This window comes from Oncorhynchus nerka, linkage group LG19, assembly GCF_034236695.1.
Source record: "Oncorhynchus nerka isolate Pitt River linkage group LG19, Oner_Uvic_2.0, whole genome shotgun sequence".
NCBI lineage: Eukaryota > Metazoa > Chordata > Actinopteri > Salmoniformes > Salmonidae > Oncorhynchus > Oncorhynchus nerka.
In genome coordinates, this window is record NC_088414.1 from 31,831,803 (window position 1) to 31,847,613 (window position 15,811).

General features: G+C 51.9%; 1 protein-coding gene across 4 annotated transcripts in view; it reads left to right on the forward strand.

The window, feature by feature from the left end:
* LOC115101400 (pleckstrin homology-like domain family B member 2) overlaps window positions 1-15,811 on the forward strand; it is a 45,242-nt gene that overhangs the window by 11,583 nt on the left and 17,848 nt on the right. For 3 of the 4 annotated variants that reach the window (XM_065004877.1, XM_029620860.2, XM_065004879.1), the window contains 3 exons: window positions 3,313-3,654; window positions 12,222-12,362; window positions 12,725-12,862. In XM_065004877.1, coding sequence (XP_064860949.1) covers window positions 3,313-3,654; window positions 12,222-12,362; window positions 12,725-12,862 — 621 coding nt within the window. The remainder of the gene's footprint in view (window positions 1-3,312; window positions 3,655-12,221; window positions 12,363-12,724; window positions 12,863-15,811) is intronic. The other variant, XM_065004878.1, reaches the window with a different exon arrangement.

Here is a 15,811-nt window from a genome sequence, read left to right on the forward strand (position 1 = left end):
GAACACACTCTCACACTCCTGCTGTAAAGAGATGGAACACACGGAGCGGTGAGCCATGAACCAGTTGGTCAGACTGTTGGTCAGACTGTTGGTCAGACTGGTTAAGACTCATTTGAACTTTGTGTTCCTTGGAAAATCACTTGATTACATTTGAAATGTGGTTTCTCTGGTTTTATTGTGTTTATAGTAGTTTATAGGTTGTTTGATCGGACTTTTGGGTGATGACATGATCCCATTGTGTTGACAGAAGACTGTAAATAAATGAAAGTACCCATCTATGAAACAATTGGATCCCAATAACACAGTCTGAGTCTAATGAGTAGTACATTGGCAATAATATGTGACTGTGTTAATCACTGGTCCTCTCCCTGTAATGTGTGACTGTGTTAACAACTGGTCCTCTCCCTGTAATGTGTGACTGTGTTAACCACGGGTCCTCTCCCTGTAATGTGTGACTGTGTTAACCACTGGTCCTCTCCCTGTAATGTGTGACTGTGTTAACAACTGGTCCTCTCCCTGTAATGTGTGACTGTGTTAACAACTGGCCCTCTCCCCGTAATGTGTGACTGTGTTAACAACTGGTCCTCTTCTTGTAATGTGTGACTGTGTTAACAACTGGTCGTCTTCCTGTAATGTGTGACCGTGTTAACCACTGGTCCTCTTCCTGTAATGTGTGACTGTGTTAACCACTGGCCCTCTCCCTGTAATGTGTGACTGTGTTAACCACTGGTCCTCTTCCTGTAATGTGTGACTGTGTTAACCACGGGTCGTCTTCCTGTAATGTGTGACTGTGTTAACCACTGGTCGTCTTCCTGTAATGTGTGACTGTGTTAACAACTGGTCCTCTTCCTGTAATGTGTGACTGTGTTAACAACTGGCCCTCTCCCTGTAATGTGTGACTGTTAACAACTGGTCCTCTTCCTGTAATGTGTGACTGTGTTAAACACTGGTCCTCTCCCTGTAATGTGTGACTGTTAACAACTGGTCGTCTTCCTGTAATGTGTGACTGTTAACAACGGGTCATCTTCCTGTAATGTGTGACTGTGTTAACAACTGGGCCTCTCCCTGTAATGTGTGACTGTGTTAACCGCTGGTCCTCTTCCTGTAATGTGTGACTGTGTTAACAACTGGCCCTCTCCCTGTAATGTGTGACTGTGTTAACAACTGGTCCTCTCCCTGTAATGTGTGACTGTGTTAACCACGGGTCGTCTTCCTGTAATGTGTGACTGTGTTAACAACTGGCCCTCTCCCTGTATTGTGTGACTGTGTTAACCACTGGTCGTCTTCCTGTAATGTGTGACTGTGTTAACCACTGGTCCTCTTCCTGTAATGTGTGACTGTGTTAACAACTGGTCTGGATAAGAGCGTCTGCTAAATGACTTAAATGTAAATGTAATGTAAATGTCCTCTTCTTGTCATGTGTGACTGTGTTAACAACTGGTCGTCTTCCTGTAACGTGTGACTGTGTTAACAACTGGTCCTATCCCTGTAACGTGTGACTGTGTTCATCACTGGTCCTCTCCCTGTAACCTGTGACTGTGTTAACAACTGGCCCTCTCCCTGTAATGTGTGACTGTGTTAATCACTGGTCGTCTTCCTGTAATGTGTGACTGTGTTAACATCTGGTCCTCTCCCTGTAACGTGTGACTTTGTTCATCACTGGTCCTCTTCCTGTAATGTGTGACTGTGTAAACCACTGGTCCTCTTCCTGTAATGTGTGACTGTGTTAACCACGGGTCCTCTTCCTGTAATGTGTGACTGTGTTAACCACGGGTCCTCTCCCTGTAATGTGTGACTGTGTTAACCACGGGTCCTCTCCCTGTAATGTGTGACTGTGTTAACAACTGGCCCTCTCCCTGTAATGTGTGACTGTGTTAACAACTGGCCCTCTCCCTGTAATGTGTGACTGTGTTAACCACTGGTCGTCTTCCTGTAATGTGTGACTGTGTTAACCACTGGTCCTCTCCCTGTAATGTGTGACTGTGTTAACAACTGGTCCTCTTCTTGTAATGTGTGACTGTGTTAACAACTGGCCCTCTCCCTGTAATGTGTGACTGTGTTAACCACTGGTCCTCTCCCTGTAATGTGTGACTGTGTTAACAACTGGCCCTCTCCCTGTAATGTGTGACTGTGTTAACAACTGGACCTCTCCCTGTAATGTGTGACTGTGTTAACAACTGGCCCTCTCCCCGTAATGTGTGACTATGTTAACAACTGGCCCTCTCCCTGTAATGTGTGACTGTGTTAACAACGGGTCCTCTTCCTGTAATGTGTGACTGTGTTAACAACGGGTCATCTTCCTGTAATGTGTGACTGTGTTAACAACTGGTCGTCTTCCTGTGATGTGTGACTGTGTTAACCACTGGTCCTCTCCCTGTAATGTGTGACTGTGTAAACCACTGGGCCTCTCCCTGTAATGTGTGACTGTGTAAACCACTGGTCCTCTCCCTGTAACATGTGACTGTGTTCATCACTGGTCCTCTTCCTGTAATGTGTGACTGTGTTAACAACTGGTCGTCTTCCTGTGATGTGTGACTGTGTTAACCACTGGGCCTCTCCCTGTAATGTGTGACTGTGTAAACCACTGGTCCTCTCCCTGTAACATGTGACTGTGTTCATCACTGGTCCTCTTCCTGTAATGTGTGACTGTGTAAACCACTGGTCCTCTCCCTGTAACATGTGACTGTGTAAACCACTGGTCCTCTCCCTGTAATGTGTGACTGTGTAAACCACTGGTCCTCTCCCTGTAATGTGTGACTGTGTAAACCACTGGTCCTCTCCCTGTAACATGTGACTGTGTAAACCACTGGTCCTCTCCCTGTAATGTGTGACTGTGTTAACCACTGGTCCTCTCCCTGTAATGTGTGACTGTGTAAACCACTGGTCCTCTCCCTGTAATGTGTGACTGTGTAAACCACTGGTCCTCTCCCTGTAACATGTGACTGTGTAAACCACTGGTCCTCTCCCTGTAATGTGTGACTGTGTAAACCACTGGTCCTCTCCCTGTAATGTGTGACTGTGTAAACCACTGGTCCTCTCCCTGTAACATGTGACTGTGTTAACCACTGGTCCTCTCCCTGTAATGTGTGACTGTGTAAACCACTGGTCCTCTCCCTGTAATGTGTGACTGTGTAAACCACTGGTCCTCTCCCTGTAATGTGTGACTGTGTAAACCACTGGTCCTCTCCCTGTAATGTGTGACTGTGTAAACCACTGGTCCTCTCCCTGTAATGTGTGACTGTGTAAACCACTGGTCCTCTCCCTGTAATGTGTGACTGTGTTAACCACGGGCCCTCTCCCTGTAATGTTTAGGAGCACCAGCGGCTGGAGACCATCCTGAGCCTGTGTACTGAGCTGGTCCAGGACCAGGGCGGCTCGGCCATCTCCGACCTGCAGAAGATCAACAAGGAGCTGGAGAAGCTGCAGGAGTCTGATGATGAGTCAGTGTTCTCCGACTCCCCCGGCAGCGTCATTGGCACCGCCCCGGAGAACGGTTTTGGCACCAAAGCCCGGGAGTACCAGCTGGCTGAGGTGCGGCAGGTCCGCCAGCGCCGCCACAGTGGGCACAGAGAAGCCAGGGATGCCAGGGCCCAGTCACCTGCTGTCAGCCTGCGCAGCATTGTCCCCTCACCCTCCCCTCACCTCAGAGCCAGGGTAAGTCCTGGTGACATGTCTAACATTGTCTTGAGACCCGAGGTCTTTCATCTCTAACCCTTTCAACATCAAACAAGCACATCCTTTTAGACAGCCAAACATGTGGGTGCACACATACTCACAGTAGAACATGAGTGGGAAAAGTATGAAAGGAAAGAAGGAATTCCCCTTGCCCAAGGGCTTGTTGTTGATAATTACAGGGTTAGGGAGGGATTTATCAAAGCATCTGCATGACACAGTAACTCATTCCGACATAGCTGTGTGTGTTCACCCGTGACAGAGTTGGTGTGAATTGTAGAGGAAACTATGCAGCGCAGTGAGGGTTGAGGTATCAGTGTTGTTAAAGATATATGGAATTCTTACACACAGAGTACACCTCCAACAGTGCCCCAGTATGTCACGAGGAGCTCAGTCTCTCTGCACCTAACCCCAGTCTCAGTCCCAGAGCCACTGTTACACTTCTAGAGGGGCTGTAAAACTGTGGCATTTTCCACTCTAGATCAGTAATGACTTAATGGTGTGTTTAGTTTTAATGGAGGAGTTCTCTGGGGAATACAGTTACAGCCACTCAGACTTTCTGAGAGGAAGGGGAACAGGAAATTACTTTATCCTCAGTAGAATAACTGTGCGCACTCGTGTGCTGTGTGTAAGTACTTATAATACCCGGTACATACTTTGTAGCTGATATGAATATTTATACCATTACAACAGATAATCATACAAGCTTTGTGTATTTGGAAAATAAAATATGTTGGGGCCTACTTTACTACTTTCATCTGGTACCCGACTACAAGATGAGTGTAGAAAAGGCCCATGGAGTTGGTGGAATACTCCTTTAATTCATTGCCATTTACTCAGCTGGGCCAGGGGCGCTTTAATTAGGTCAGGTGGAAATGTCCGACAGATCTCAACTCCATAAAAGGAGGAAATTGCCATCGCCTGATCTCGCTGCTTTCTCTTCCTTAACTCCATCTCACCCAGAAGTTCTGTGCGTCCATGAATCCACACTACCCAGTAAATATACCACTTTATGGTTAAAGGAATTCCTGCCTCAGTCTCATACATTCCTCTGTCACCTGACACGTGACCACCTGTTCACCTTCACTGTCAGTCATCCTACCTGTCCAGCTACCCACACAGATTCCAGTAATCTTTCAATGGTCCTTCGAGCCGGATGATGACTGAACCAAAGACAGGTGAAAAGGAAATGGAGGCGGAGAGGGAAGAATTGTCTCCACTGGAAGGAGGAAGAGAGGAGGAGAGAGGAGCTGAGGGAAAGGTCTTGGAACAAAGGAAATATCCAGGAGCTAAGCCTAAAGCAACAAAGGCTTCATCCTCAACTACCAGCAGCACCAGAAGAACCAGGCAAGCCCCTGGTTATCTTAAGGATTATGTGGTCGAGGTTCCGACATCAAAGTGCAAGCCCACCAGAGCTCAAGGTGTTGATGGATCAACTATACATTTCAGCCATCAACCATCCCCTCTGAGCCAAGGACCGGAAACTGCTTTGGAGCAGGAAAGTGGTCTACGTGAAGAACCTATGGAGGAGGTAACTCCCACTGCACAGGTCGACCAGCTTCCAGAGGCAGGCTCCGCTCACCCCTTAACTAATGGGAAATCGTCGAAGCACTCTAGACGGAGTGGGAGTTCGACCAGTGGATACCCCTTTGAAGTGGCCATGGCAGCCGCCATTCACTAGCCCTCAGCGATTCACAGACCGCTGTCCTACAAGAGAGGATGAAACTATTAGCTTTGGAAGAAATTGAGCGACAGATTGAGGAGGAACGACAAGCTGACGAACGATGTCACCAATTGGATGTGCAGGCCCGTAGAGCTCTACAGGAAAGGGAATTCATTGCCAAGGACCTGGCACAGCAGCGACGGCACCGTCAAGCCAGAAGGGAATTGGAGGAGGCACGGATGGTCACATCCTTCCTGGAGAGGAACGAACAGGGAGTTGACCTGACCACCCCTCCACATGGACCTGTACTGTCTGCCTTTCTTTCCCAATCTGCCCCTCTGGTACAGCATGGCACACAGTCCTCGGAGGCTCCGGGGTCAACAGCCAACACGGAGCACGGGAGACAGGCCGCTCCGCCAGTGACACAAGTTAGCATTCCTCCATCTGGACAAAGCATCACTCCTTCGCCTTTCCGCCAATTACCAACCAAGGCAAATCGTTCCTTTCGTCCAGGGCCAGGCCAGTCCTCAAACAACAGGTCGGAGGGTAGGGGACCGGCCCAATGAGGCCACAGTGGGCTCATCAGAAGTCCCGGGTTTATCCTTCACGCAACCAGAAGAGGGAGCCAACATTATGAAACTTCTAGTAGCCTCAGCCTATGGAATTCCCAGACCCAAACTGCCATACTTTGAAAATGGAAAGGAGAGTGAATTTGTCCTATTGGAAATGGCATTGGAGAGCCTACTGGGTATTCACAGTCATCTGTCAGAACGCTACAAATACCAAGTACTAATGGATCATTTGCGGTTTCCCAGTGCATACAGGCTGGCCCAATCCTTTATGCACTCCGCAACACCATACACTGCAGCTCTCCAGGCCCTGAAGGCGAGATATGGTGAGCCACGTCAGCTGGTCCAGAATGAACTAAACAACATCCTGAACACGTCTCCAATTAAAATGGGAGACCATGCTGCCTTCCAAGAATTCTCCCTGGCTGTCCAATCCCTGACCTCGATGCTCCAATCCGTTGAAGGAGAAGACGGAACGAGCTTAAATGTGGCTCCCACGTGGACAGGCTTCTTAGCAAACTTCCAGTGTACCTCAGAGACAGTTTCATTGAACATTGTTTGAATAAGGGCATCCTGAAAGAGGGCTCGAGAAGCACCTATGCTCTCAGAGACCTGGCCGCATGGTTGGAGGTGAAGGCAAAGGCGAAGAGCATCGCTCACCAGGCCACAATCTCCGCCATAGCCACAGGGGGAAGGAAGGAGTTTGAACGCCAGCAGGGACAGAAAAGGCCAAATCCCACTACCATGTACTTAAATAGTGAGGCCGGGGAGGAACCCGGGAGGAAGACCCCTCTCAAGAGCAAGAACATCAAATTCCAGCCTTACTGCCCATATTGCAATAGTAAGGGGCACTTCCTTGGCTCATGCCCCAGAGTAAAAAAGCTCACTCAAACTCAATTGAAGGCCTGGATCACTTCAGGCGAGCGATGCTACAAGTGTGCCCGTAGCCATAAGGTGGAGACCTGCACATTGAGGAAACCCTGCAACCGCTGTAAAGAAATCCATCTCACCGTGTTGCATGATCTAATTCCCCAAGCAAAGAAGGAGCAGAGTATGCTCATGGTAGGAGCTGCAAAGGAGCTGTATCTCGACCAGCAGAACCGGTCTCCAAGGGTCATGTTGAAGGTGGTCAAGGTCACTCTGCAAAGTGAAGGAGAAGCATTGATACATTCGCCGTTCTAGATGATGGGTCAGAAAGAACAATCATTCTCACAGCGGCCACCCGTCAGCTTAACCTGGAAGGGACCCCCGAGACCCTTAATCTCAGAACGGTGCGACATGATGTTATCCAAATGAAAGGCTCTGCTGTAACTTTTAGCATTTCACCTTCAGGAAACAGGGACGTGGCCTATAACATCACCAATGCCTTCACGGCAGATGGCTTGAATCTCGCAGAGCACTCCTGCCCGGTAAGTGTTCTACAGAAACAATATCCTCATCTACGAGGATTGCCTCTTCCTAACCTGGCCAGAGTAGCACCACTTATCCTGATTGGGTCAGACCACCCACATCTCGTCACCCCGACTGAGCCTATACGAGCTGGACCAGAAGGAGGACCCATTGCTGTCCATACATCCTTGGGTTGGGCTGTGCAAGGTCCATCCCATCTACTTCTCTCCACCCAAGCTGTACAGTCACAGCAAGTCCTCTTCACCAGAAGCAATCCCGAAGCAGCCACTCCTTCGGAATGTTGAGATGCTCTGGAAGATGGACACCTTCTCCAACCGGAAGCTACAGGAGGTCACTCGCTCGAAAAATGACTCCTATGCATTAGACCTCCTGGAGAAGAGCACCACCACCACTGAGATGGATGGCGTTCGCAGGTATGCAACCCCACTGCTACGGGTGCCCAACCATCCTCCTCTGGCAACCACGACACGGGCTGTACTCCCACTACTGCGTGGAACGGAGCGACGCCTGGTGAAGAATCCTGAGCTTGCAGAAGTTCATAACCGAGAGATTCATAACCTTGTGAAGGCAGGCTACGTCACTGAAGTGACAGCTCATGAAGAGGGAAACGCACTCCGTGAATCCTGGTATCTCCCTCACCATGTTATCCAGCAACATGGTGGGAAGTATAGACTTGTCTTCAACTGTTCATTCCAAGCAGCTGGTCAAAGCCTGAATGACTGTCTACTCCCCGGACCAACCTTAGGTCCTTCCTTGCTCGGTGTCCTTCTCCGGTTCCGGCAGCACTCTACAGCCATCAGTGGAGACATCAAAGCCATGTTTCATCAGATTCGTTTACTGCCTTCAGACACCACACTGCTCCGGTTCATATGGCGAGATATGGAACGAGATGCAGAGCCCACAATCTATGAATGGCAGGTACTCCCATTTGGCACCACCTGCAGTCCTTGTTGTGCCATATACGCTCTGCAGAGACACGCACGGGAGCATCCAGACAGTGACCCAGAAGTATTGGATTCAGTGGAAAATGCCTTCTATGTGGATAACTGCTTACAGAGCACCCCATCCACGGCTGAAGCGAAATCACTCCTTGATAAAGTGCGGAATCTCCTGTCCAAAGGGGATTTGAGGTCCGACAGTGGGCTAGTAACAGAGCGGAGGTTATCCAGCACCTCCCGCCACAAGCTAGGTCCAGTAGCAGTGAACTATGGCTAACGCAGTCTGGTGCTAACCCAGAAGAGCCCACTCTAGGACTGAGGTGGAGCTGCATACCGGATACCCTGGGGTATAAGCACCGCTCATCCCCAGGTAAAGAAACCCCCACTCTGCGCACCATCTATCGGACCCTGGCCAGTCAATACGATCCCCTTGGGTATATCCTGCCATACACAACACGGGCCAAAGTCTTAGTCCAGGACCTGTGGCAGACCAAGAGGGACTGGGATGAACCAATCCACCCGGCTGACCTAGTGGAACGATGGATCTGTTGGGAAACAGAGTTAACGGAGCTCTCTGATGTCCAAATGCCAAGATGTTATGTACCATCCTGTGCTGACCAACTGGGATCATGCCTGGAACTGCATGTGTTCTGTGACGCTTCGGAGCGAGCCTATGGGGCGGTTTCCTATCTTAGAGTGGAGGATAAGGCAGGCCACACCCATGTCTCCTTTGTCATGGCCAGGTCCAGGGTCGCACCCAAGAAGCAGTTGTCAATGCCTAGGCTGGAACTCAGTGCTGCCCTTTCCGGAGCCCAGTTGGCCTCTACCTTGCGAGCCGAGCTCACCTTGCCAATCCAACGGGTCATCTACTGGAGTGATTCGACCACTGTATTGACCTGGCTCAAGTCGGAGTCCTGCAGGTATAAGGTGTTTGTCGGAACTCACATTGCGGAAATCCAAGAACTAACAGAAGTCCAGGACTGGAGGTATGTTGATAGCATAAACAATCCTGCTGATGACATAACTAGAGGTAAAACCCTTAAGGAATTGGCTAAACCCCATCGCTGGAGCTTGGGACCACCATTCTTGTCCCAACCAGAGAAAGAGTGGCCGACAGCCCCCAGGCGTGCGGCCCCTCCGCAACCAACTGAAGCTCATGAGTTAAGGAAGTCCGCCCAATGCTACAGCATTTCTACGGAACCAACAACGGCTCTCCCTGACCTAACACAATCCCACACACTGCCGGATCTGATCACAGCCACAAACCAGACCTCAGATGGGGTGGCTTCTATACCTACCTCCCTCGCGGCAGAGACACTACTCCTCCAGCAAGCACAAGCGGTTAGCTTCCCTGAGGAGTTGAAAGCTCTGAAAGCAGGTAGGGAAGTGGCTAAGGGCAGCCGTCTTCTCTCTCTTGCCCCAGAATATGATCCAATCCTTGGAGTGATCAGAGTCGGAGGGAGGCTGCGCCAAGCAGAGGTTTTGGACCCAGATGCTATCCACCCAATTATCCTTGACTCCAGACACCCTCTTACCAGGCTCCTCATCAAGAGTTATGATGAGCGGCTTCTCCACCCAGGGCCAGAGAGGGTCTATGGGGAGATGAGGCGGAAGTACTGGATAATTGGAGGACGAGGAGCCATTCGTAAGCACCAATACGCCTGCGTAGAATGTCAGAGATGGCGGGCCGGAGCTACGGTGCCCAAAATGGCAGATTTACCCCCTGCTCGCTTGCGCCTCCTTAAACCACCCTTCTGGTCAACAGGAGTAGATTGCTTTGGCCCCTTGATGATCAAGTTAGGTCGTCGTGTGGAAAAGCGCTGGGGCATTCTATTCAAGTGTTTGACAACCAGATGTGTCCACCTGGACCTACTGGAAAGTTTGGATACTGAAGCCTTCCTCATGGCCCTACGGCGGTTTATCTCCCGACGGGGGAAACCCTACGAGATTCTGGCTGACAGAGGTACGAACTTCAAGGCAGGAGAAGCCAGGTTGGAGGAAGCCTTCCAAGCCATGGAACCCAGCCTCCAGGATCAGCTGATGGACCAACAAATCTCATTCAAATTTAACCCTCCAGGCGCTCCTCATTTTGGAGGAACATGGGAGCGAGAGATCAAATCTGTAAAGACGGCCTTACGAGTCGTACTAGGGGACCAAACTGTCACTGAAACTGTCTTGAGGACCGTCCTGATAGAGGTGGAAGGGATTCTGAACTCCAAACCCTTGGGATATCTCTCTGCAGACATCGCTGACCCCGATCCGGTTACACCGAATATGCTCTTGATGGGACGCCGAGATGCGTCACTTCCTCAAGCCATGTATGCTGATACCAACCTCGTGGGCAGACGCCGGTGGCGACACAGCCAAATCTTAGCTGACCATTTTTGGACCCGATTCATTCGGGATTACCTACCAAGTCTACAGCACAGAGGGAAATGGCGGAGAGAAATGGCCAGCCTGGAAACTGGCCAAGTAGTAATGATGGTGGACCCTCAGCTGCCTCGAGCCTCCTGGCCAGTGGGCCGTATAACTAAGACCATGCCTGGGATCGATGGTCGTGTTAGATCAGTGGAGATCCAGGTGAAGAACCGGACATATATCCGGCCAGTTGCCCGACTGATTCCTCTCCCTGAGATGACAGAGGACGGGGAGCAAAGAGCCTTTTTTGAGGAGTGTGGAATTTAACAAATTTCCGGGGTGGCTGTAGAAAAGGCCCATGGAGTTGGTGGAATACTCCTTTAATTCATTGCCATTTACTCAGCTGGGCCAGGGGCGCTTTAATTAGGTCAGGTGGAAATGTCCGACAGATCTCAACTCCATAAAAGGAGGAAATTGCCATCGCCTGATCTCGCTGCTTTCTCTTCCTTAACTCCATCTCACCCAGAAGTTCTGTGCGTCCATGAATCCACACTACCCAGTAAATATACCACTTTATGGTTAAAGGAATTCCTGCCTCAGTCTCATACATTCCTCTGTCACCTGACACGTGACCACCTGTTCACCTTCACTGTCAGTCATCCTACCTGTCCAGCTACCCACACAGATTCCAGTAATCTTTCAATGAGTATTATATTTCATTCCATGTAGAGAATACATTTCCACTATAATTTGTTACAGCTATGTCAGAGTCCCATTAAGTACATTCGTTATTGAACCTTCCAATCCAATCTCTTCTTCCATCTCATATTCCTAAATCCTGGCAGGGGAACAGTGGAGCAGCCAGTCAGATACTGCCTCTGAAACAGCCCCTTAATCCCAGGACTGCTGCCTGCCTGCCACGTGAGGCTCTGACTGCTGTTCAGCAGGACTCCTGAAGGCTTCTAACTGGAGGTGGAGCAGGCAGCAGATATGATAGAGGTTGTGATGTGTCAGATACAGTGTGTGCCCAGATGTGTGTGTATTAGATCAGGGGCTGATGACAGGAGCTGATGTTGACTCTCTGGTGGCAGCAGGGCTCTCTTACTGATAGGAGATCACTGAGGCTTGTGCAGTAGACGCCTTGTGAGACAGTAGAGTATTAACACAGTCCCTGTTCTCCCGAGGGACCTCAATCTCCGCTGCATTACAGACACATGGAAGGGGCATTTACTCCCCCTCATTATCGCTGACAGCAATCTGAGGCAGCTCCATCTAACCAATGTACTATTAGCTACAAATCAGAAGGTTGTTAAGAAAACATAAAAACATGTACCATAGCTTTAAATGAGGGGTGATCCTGTAGTGGACCATATCCTGTTTAAGACATGACATCATCACAGTGTTGACAGTAACACACATTGTGAGTAGATAGCGGGAGGTTTAGGCTGGTTTTCTGTAAAACACTCTGTAACAACTGCTGATGTAAAAAATAGCTTTATACAATACATTTGATTGGTTGATTGATTGATTGCTTGATAGTCTATATTGGTTGATTTATTGATTGATAGTTTGTAGGCCCATGGACTGATGATGGCTCTGTAATATCACCAGCAGCAGGCTACGGAGGACGTGCATCTGAAACAGGAAGTAACACGTATCGAGGAAGAGAGGATCCAGGTGCTGAACAACATAGAGGAGTTGGAGCAGAAGATCAAAGACCTGGACAACCAGATGGAGGAATCCATCAGAGAGGTATGCAGCACAACACAGTACCACACAACACAACATAGCACTACAGAGCACAGCATGGGAGAGTGAATGGAGGGAGCTTCACCCATGCTGTGTGTTATGTGTGTGTGTCAGTGGGTGTTGACATGTGTGTGTTTATGAGTTGGGATACTTTGTGGAGTTAGGAAATGAGTGTTTACAGTGGCTGGGTAATGACAGTAGTGGGGGAGGGGGGATAGTTTTGGTCCATCTGTGTCTGGCTTTGGGGAGCTAACAATACTGATTTTAAGCTGTGGTGTGTGTGTGTGTGTGTGTGTGTGTGTGTGTGTGTGTGTGTGTGTGTGTGTGTGTGTGTGTGTGTGTGTGTGTGTGTGTGTGTGGTGCAGATGGAGGTGGAGCGGGCTCTGCTGGAGGGAGAGCAGGACTCTGAGATGGCCCTGCTACATAGGGAGAAGGAGGTACTGGACCAACTCAATGAGAAGATTGGCAGCATTGACAAGACTGTCCTCACAGACAAGTCCCAGGTAACAGCAGCAGACATGTTGTCCATCTCTGTGAGTTGGATGCCATTGCTTTCAGACACAGGGAATGTGAGGTAGAGAGGGGGAGGGAGAGACACACGGTCAGGGTATGTGTGGGAGTTGGGGTTTCAGTGGTGAGAATCTGAGTTGGAGGAATCTTCAGTCCAGCCCACGGGTCTGAATACAGTAGGGCAGGCCTTCTTTTCTGCTGCCTCCTTGTTTCCTCCTTTACCTTCACTAACACTCTCTTTCCTTGCTCTGTCTTTGCTGTGTTGTGGGTGTCAGTGTGTTCTTATGAGCACGCATGTGTGTGCTCTTGTATACGTGTGTGTTTGTGTGTCCCCACTGCTGTGCAGCACAAAGCCCTGCTCGATGTTGAGAGGGTTAAGGTAGAGTGATTGGAGGAGCTTGTCTCTGACCAGAGGACCCAGCTAGACACCTGTCCCGAGGCGCTAACTTCTAACTGGTCCCTCATGCTCCTCAGTTAGTATGGCTGCCTTTCTTCCACTAAAGTGCTTCTGCTTCCCTCTCTGGCTGCCCCTCCTCCTCCTCTCTGGCTGCCCCTCCCCCTCCTCCTCCTCCTCTCTGGCTGCCCCTCCTCCTCCTCTCTGGCTGCCCCTCCTCCTCCTCCTCTCTGGCTGCCCCTCCTCCTCCTCCTCCTCCTCTCTGGCTGCCCCTCCTCCTCCTCCTCTCTGGCTGCCCCTCCTCCTCCTCCTCTCTGGCTGCCTCTCCTCCTCCTCCTCTCTGGCTGCCCCTCCTCCTCCTCTCTGGCTGCCCCTCCTCCTCCTCCTCCTCTCTGGCTGCCCCTCCCCCCCCTCCTCCTCCTCCTCCTCCTCTCTGGCTGCCCCTCCTCCTCCGCCTCCTTCTCTCTGGCTGCCCCTCCTCCTCCTCCTCCTCCTGTCTGGCTGCCCCTCCTCCTCCTCTCTGGCTGCCCCTCCTCCTCCTCCTCTCTGGCTGCCCCTCCTCCTCCTCCTCCTCCTCCTCCTCCTCCTCTCTGGCTGCCCCTCCTCCTCTCTGGCTGCCCCTCCTCCTCTCTGGCTGCCCCTTCTCCTCCTCCTCCTCTCTGGCTGCCCCTCCTCCTCCTCCTCCTCTCTGGCTGCCCCTCCTCCTCCTCCTCCTATCTGGCTGCCCCTCCTCCTCCTCCTCCTCTCTGGCTGCCCCTCCTCCTCCTCCTCTCTGGCTGCTCCTCCTCCTCCTCTCTGGCTGCCCCTCCTCCTCCTCCTTCTCCTCCTCCTCTCTGGCTGCCCCTTCTCCTCCTCTCTGGCTCCTCCTCCTCCTCCTCTCTGGCTCCTCCTCCTCCTCCTCTCTGGCTCCTCCTCCTCCTCTCTGGCTGCCCCTCCTCCTCCTCTCTGGCTGCCCCTCCTCCTCCTCTCTGGCTGCCCCTCCTCCTCCTCCTCCTCCTCCTCCTCTCTGGCTGCTCCTCCTCCTCTCTGGCTGCTCCTCCTCCTCTCTGGCTGCTCCTCCTCCTCCTCCTCTCTGGCTGCCTCCTCCTCCTCCTCCTCCTCCTCCTCCTCCTCCTACTCCTCTCTGGCTGCTCCTCCTCCTCCTCCTCTCTGGCTGCTCCTCCTCCTCCTCCTCTCTGGCTGCTCCTCCTCCTCCTCCTCTCTGGCTGATCCTCCTCCTCCTCCTCTCTGGCTAATCCTCCTCCTCCTCCTCTCTGGCTGATCCTCCTCCTCCTCCTCTCTGGCTGATCCTCCTCCTCCTCCTCTCTGGCTGATCCTCCTCCTCCTCCTCTCTGGCTGATCCTCCTCCTCCTCCTCTCTGGCTGATCCTCCTCCTCCTCCTCTCTGGCTGCTCCTCCTCCTCCTCCTCTCTGGCTGCTCCTCCTCCTCCTCCTCTCTGGCTGCTCCTCCTCCTCCTCCTCTCTGGCTGCTCCTCCTCCTCTCTGGCTGCCCCTCCTCCTCCTCCCTCTCTGGCTGCCCCTCCTCCTCCTCCTCCTCCTCTCTGGCTGCCCCTCCTCCTCTCTGGCTGCTCCTCCTCCTCTCTGGCTGCTCCTCCTCCTCTCTGGCTGCCCCTCCTCCTCCTCTCCTCCTCCTCCTCCTCCTCTCTGGCTGCTCCTCCTCCTCCTCCTCTCTGGCTGCTCCTCCTCCTCCTCCTCTCTGGCTGCTCCTCCTCCTCCTCTCTGGCTGCTCCTCCTCCTCCTCCTCCTCCTCCTCCTCCTCTCTGGCTGATCCTCCTCCTCCTCCTCTCTGGCTGATCCTCCTCCTCCTCCTCTCTGGCTGATCCTCCTCCTCCTCCTCTCTGGCTGATCCTCCTCCTCCTCCTCTCTGGCTGATCCTCCTCCTCCTCCTCTCTGGCTGATCCTCCTCCTCCTCTCTGGCTGATCCTCCTCCTCCTCCTCCTCTCTGGCTGATCCTCCTCCTCCTCCTCTCTGGCTCCTCCTCCTCCTCCTCTCTGGCTGATCCTCCTCCTCCTCCTCTCTGGCTGCTCTGGCTCCTCCTCCTCCTCCTCCTCCTCTCTGGCTGCTCCTCCTCCTCCTCCTCTCTGGCTAATCCTCCTCCTCCTCCTCTCTGGCTAATCCTCCTCCTCCTCCTCTCTGGCTGATCCTCCTCCTCCTCCTCCTCTCTGGCTGATCCTCCTCCTCCTCCTCCTCTCTGGCTGATCCTCCTCCTCCTCCTCCTCTCTGGCTGATCCTCCTCCTCCTCTCTGGCTAATCCTCCTCCTCCTCCTCTCTGGCTGATCCTCCTCCTCCTCCTCTCTGGCTGATCCTCCTCCTCCTCCTCCTCTCTGGCTGCTCCTCCTCCTCTCTGGCTAATCCTCCTCCTCTCTGGCTAATCCTCCTCCTCTCTGGCTGATCCTCCTCTTCCTCCTCCTCTCTGGCTAAGCCTCTTCCTCCTCTCTGGCTGCTCCTCCTCCTAACTTCCCCCCCACTCCTTGTAATCACCAGGGGTTTTCCTTTCTGTTCTGTTTCTGTGGTGCACATAGAGTCCTCCTTTTTGGCCCTTCTCTCCC